General features: G+C 50.8%; 1 protein-coding gene across 1 annotated transcript in view; it reads right to left on the reverse strand.

Annotated features, from left to right (window-relative positions):
• Positions 1-4,733, reverse strand: part of ATP2A1 (ATPase, Ca++ transporting, cardiac muscle, fast twitch 1) — a 53,640-nt gene that overhangs the window by 29,636 nt on the left and 19,271 nt on the right. The window contains exons 8-10 of the mRNA XM_015425811.1: positions 3,806-3,812; positions 420-659; positions 268-298 (exon numbers count right to left, since the gene is read on the reverse strand). Of these exons, the coding sequence (XP_015281297.1) occupies positions 268-298; positions 420-659; positions 3,806-3,812 (278 nt within the window). The remainder of the gene's footprint in view (positions 1-267; positions 299-419; positions 660-3,805; positions 3,813-4,733) is intronic.

Genomic DNA, 4,733 nt, shown 5'->3' on the forward strand with positions numbered 1-4,733 from the left:
TAATATATATATTATATAATGATAAACTGCACCACTTATATAAGTTTATATCATTATATTTGTTGAATTTTTTTCGTTATTTTTGCATGGGTTTCATTTTTTGTTTAATTTGCTTCCTGGAGGTTGGCAACCCTACCCCCAGACATTTCATTGACTGCTGTTTGTGGGGTGGGGGTGGGGAATACTGAAACAGTCATGTCATACCTCTCTTAATTTACACAATACCAGGGAAGTAAATGGGTGGCACCAAACCAACCGCAGCCTCACCTCCCCCTCTCTTTTCCTCTGTCATGTGCAACTAATGAAAACACAGGATATTACATTAACACATCAGCATTAGCATTTCCTGTCCTGTAACTCTGCTTTATTGGAGGCTACTTGAAGAGGCAAAGAAGCAAGAATGAACAATGTGCTCCCACCCGCTCCAGCTTATCTATCAAGGGAATGCAAGCCAACAGCCCCTGGGAGTTCGCAGCCCCCCTGGGGAATGTATCATTTGAGCCTGTGTGGACAACACTGGATCTTAAGCCTTGTTTGATGTTAATGGGGAGGAAGTTCCAGGGCACACTCACTGAGAACAGCATGTTCTTCTTGTCCTGGTTCACAGCACGGGGGTCTGGGACGGGATCGGTGTGTTTGATCACGGAGACAGACTCGCCTGGTTAGAGGAGAAAGGGTTAGATCACCAGGAGTTAGAATCACAGAATCATAGAGTTGGAAGGGACCTCCAGGGTCACCTAATCCAACCCCCTGCACAATGCAAGAGATTCACAAATAGGTTGGGAGCCATGAGTGGAGCCACTCTCGCAGACCAACCTACCTCACAGGATCGTCGTAAGGATAATATGAGGAGAAGTAGGGACAATGCTCTGAGCTTCCAGGAGGAAGACTGGGACAAGTGATGGCGCAGATGGGGCTTAGGCAAGGCATGTTGGTGTGGACTCCCCACCCCGCCCCCAGACACAAATGTAAGCTATATTTGAGGCCTTGTCTATAAATGCAGTAGAATGAAACGGTAGGATCTTAAACTAATAGAGTGGGCTCTACCACTTAAGACTACAGGTGTGGGGGTAATCATTTTTGAATGCTCCCTCATGTTAACCCCTCCCTGCAAGAAGACGGTTAGCACAGCACAGCCAAGTGTTTTTAGCTCAAACCGCTCCCTATTCTAATCATTTTCTGCTTTCAGGGGAGCATTTTAAAACATGGTGCCTCACCTGTATTCTGAATCTGTACAGTCCTTCCATCATCTCAGGACTCTACCACCTCATTTTGTGTAGAACCAGCCCAATCTAGTTTACTAGCCTGCGATCTACCCTTTCAGGTCCATTTTCCCTCACTCTGTCACATACGACCACCCTCCGCTTGAACACCCAGGAGCAAGCCCATGTCCTATAACAGTGATTCTCAGAGGGGGGGCTGGGTTTCAAATAATGGATGCTGAAGGACAATGGGGCAAAACAAGGTTCTATATGTTTCACCTCTAGGTGATGTCCGTGGGCCTACAACAAAGACAAAACTCGGGCCCAAATTAATAGTAGCATTTAACACGCACAGGGCTGCCAACAAGCAATAAGAAAAAGGTCCTCTCCCTTTAACAGAGGCTTAAGTTTAGACATGGGAAGCCAAAGCCTTTCATGACGTGGAGAAGAATAACATCAGCTGGCAAATAACACCCCACTAAGCCTCCACTAAAAGTACAAGTCATTTTTTTCTCCAGGCAGTTGGCAACCCTAACATGACCACCACCGGGACAGGAGGTCACTCTACAGGTGCGCATTCTCCATGGGAATGCCATTTGGAAGCTCTCAGGGGCTTGATCCTAAGGTTGCCAGGTCTACTTACCCAGCCAGCAGGAGTGGGAGGGAGTCTTCCAGGAGTGGGGAGGGCACGGTGACATCGCTGCATGTGACACTGTCGCGTGATGAAGTCACACAGAAGTGACATCATCATGCTGGGCGTGTCACATGGCGACGCTCTAGCATTTTGGTCAAAACTCTATGGTTACCATAGAATTTTGGCTAAAATGATAGAGAGTTGCTGTGCGATGCGCCCAGCATGATGAAGCCACTTCCACGTGATGTCATCGTGGTGGTGATGCCAATGCGAGAGGGGGCTGTTCAGGGTGGGGCTTCCCCCGCCGGTCAGGTGGCCGGTAGTGGACTAGAGCCCCAAAATTGGGAACTCCTGCCCCAGATTGATCCTGATTGGGACTGTGGTGCTGTGGCAGAAGAGGCTGAAACATCAAGTTTCTTTAGATTCTTTTTTTTTGTCATCAAGTTGTAATAGGCTTGCCAAGTCCCCCCGGGGGGGCGGGGAAAACCCCGCCCAAGAGGCCCGTTACCCGCCGCCGGCAGATCGGGCCTCGGGGAGAACCCCACCCCCAAAGCACGCGACATGCCCGGCGTCAGCACGTCACCCGGAAGTGACGCAGTCGTGTCGGGCGTGTTGGGGGCGGGGCCGCGGTCATCCGAGGGAAAACTCTATGGTTTTCCCTTGGATGATTGTGGCCCCGCCCCCGGCATGCCCGGTGTGGTTACGTCACTTCCGGGTGACGTGGTTGCGGCGCGCACTTCGTGTGCGCACACGCACTCCCGGAGCGGCACTGGAGTCCCCCGCTCTACATAACAGCCCTAAGTTGTAACCAATTTATGGTGATCCTGTAGGGTTTTCAAGACAAGAGATGAGCAGAGGTGGTTTGCAATTGCCCACCCTCTGTGTAGCAGCCTTGGACTTCCTTGATGGTCTCCCATCCAAGTACTAACCAGGGCTCACCTTGCTTAGCTTTAGGGTTGCCTGGTCGCTTACCAGTTGCAGCAGGAGAGACTAGGTTCGGTCCGGGACATTTGCATGCACGCGCCACGATGACGTCACCCGTCACGTCATCATCACGCTAGGCACTTCTCCAGTGGATGGTCTAGCATTCGGCTTGAAAACTCTATACCATATACCACTTGAAAACTCCAGTGGACGCTCTAGCATTCAGCTTGAAAACTCCGATTGACGCCATCGTACTGGGCACATCGGCCTGATCTGGGCACTTTGGGGGCGGGGTTCCCCCTTCTGGCCAGATACAGGCTGGTGGGTCAGAGGCCCTTTGAGCGGGCAACCCCCCTGGCAGCGTTACTTAGCTTCCGAGATCTGACCGGATCCAGCTAGCCTGGGCCGTTCGAGTCAGGGCACTTTGGTCCCAGGGCTGGCTTCATCATTATCCTAAGCACTCCACGGAGCACTTCAGCACTGACGGAGCACTGACACCCCGAAGGGCAGCAACAGCACCAAGCTGCAGACGGATGAGATGCTCAGATGCCATCCTCACACATCTCTGCCCTGCTCACTCCTGCTTCGCCCGTGGGGGCAACATTTCCCACCCTTTGGTGGAAGCAGTCACAGCTGCATTTCTCTACGCATCTGAATGATGACACATGAAGAAGTGCAGCTTACGGATTCACAAGAAAGGCCTCCAAAATATGACTCATGATCAGGGGTCGTTTCCTGAAGGAGCGCACAGGAGCGGAGCTCCGGCAGTAAAGAGCCCAGGGGGCGGGCACATGCAACAAGCCCCACCCCCTGCTCCCAGCAGCCCTCAGTCAGAGCAAGAAGCAGCCAGGTAAGCTGCAGAGCTCCCCCCAGTCCAAAACAGTCCAGTGGCACCTTTAAGACCAAGTTTTATTCAGGTACAAGCTCTCCCTCCTCTGTGAGGACAGATCTGCACGTTCCCCCCCCCCCAATAGCTAGTAATCCAAAACAGTCCAGTGGAGCCTGAGCGGTGGGTGTTGCCTTCTGACACACTTCCGGTGATGTCAGGGGGCGTGGCCTATGCAAATAAGTTATGCTAATGAGTCCCTGCACCTCTTTTTCTACAAAATGACCCCTGCTCGCGATGTTATGTTATTTTTTCATCAAGTCACAGCCAACGTATGGCGACCTGTAGGGTTTTCAAGGCAAGAGACTTTCAGAGATGGTTTCCCATTGCCTGCCTCTGTGTAGTGTAGTGACCCTGGTCTACCTTGGTGGTCTCCCATCCAGGCTCCTTTTGTAGCAGGAGCTCCTTTGCATATTAGGCCACACACCCCTAATGTAGCCAATCCTCCAAGAGCTTACAGAGCTCTTCTTACAGGAGCTACTGTAAGCTCTTGGAGGATTGGCTACATTAGGGGTGTGTCACTTAATATGCAAATGAGTACCTGCTGCAAAAAGAGCCCTTTCCATATACTTGACCAGAGCCGACCCTACTTAGCTTCCAAGATTGGGCTATCCAGGTCAGGAGAAACAGCATAAACCCCTCCCCCCCCATTTACATCATAGTCCTAATAGTACCATTAAAACAAATTGAGGGTGGTGGTGGTTTCCCAACTGAATTTGCTTAGAGAAATGATGTGTAGCTTTAATTTGATCCCTGCTCCCAATCCAATCTTTACCCTAATGAATGCTGCCAGAGTTAGGCATTCTTTCTTCTTCTTCTTCTTCTTCTTTTTAAATCTAGTGTCCTTTTTTGGAATGGAAGGTTCCTTCCATCAGCAAGAGGGGGGATATTTCCAGGTTCCCATTGTAGTGCCCCTACTTCATCCCCATCCTGTACATGAAGCCAGGGGTCGTTTCGTAGAAAAAGAGCTAGGGGAACTCATTAGCATAACTCATTAGCATATGCCACACCCCCTGACATCACCGGAAGTGTCTCATAAGGCCACACACCCTGACATCACCGGAAATGTGTCATAAGGCCACACACC

The sequence above is a fragment of the Gekko japonicus genome, unplaced genomic scaffold, assembly GCF_001447785.1.
Source record: "Gekko japonicus isolate JY-2015 unplaced genomic scaffold, Gekko_japonicus_V1.1 scaffold2079, whole genome shotgun sequence".
In the NCBI taxonomy this organism is placed as follows: domain Eukaryota; kingdom Metazoa; phylum Chordata; class Lepidosauria; order Squamata; family Gekkonidae; genus Gekko; species Gekko japonicus.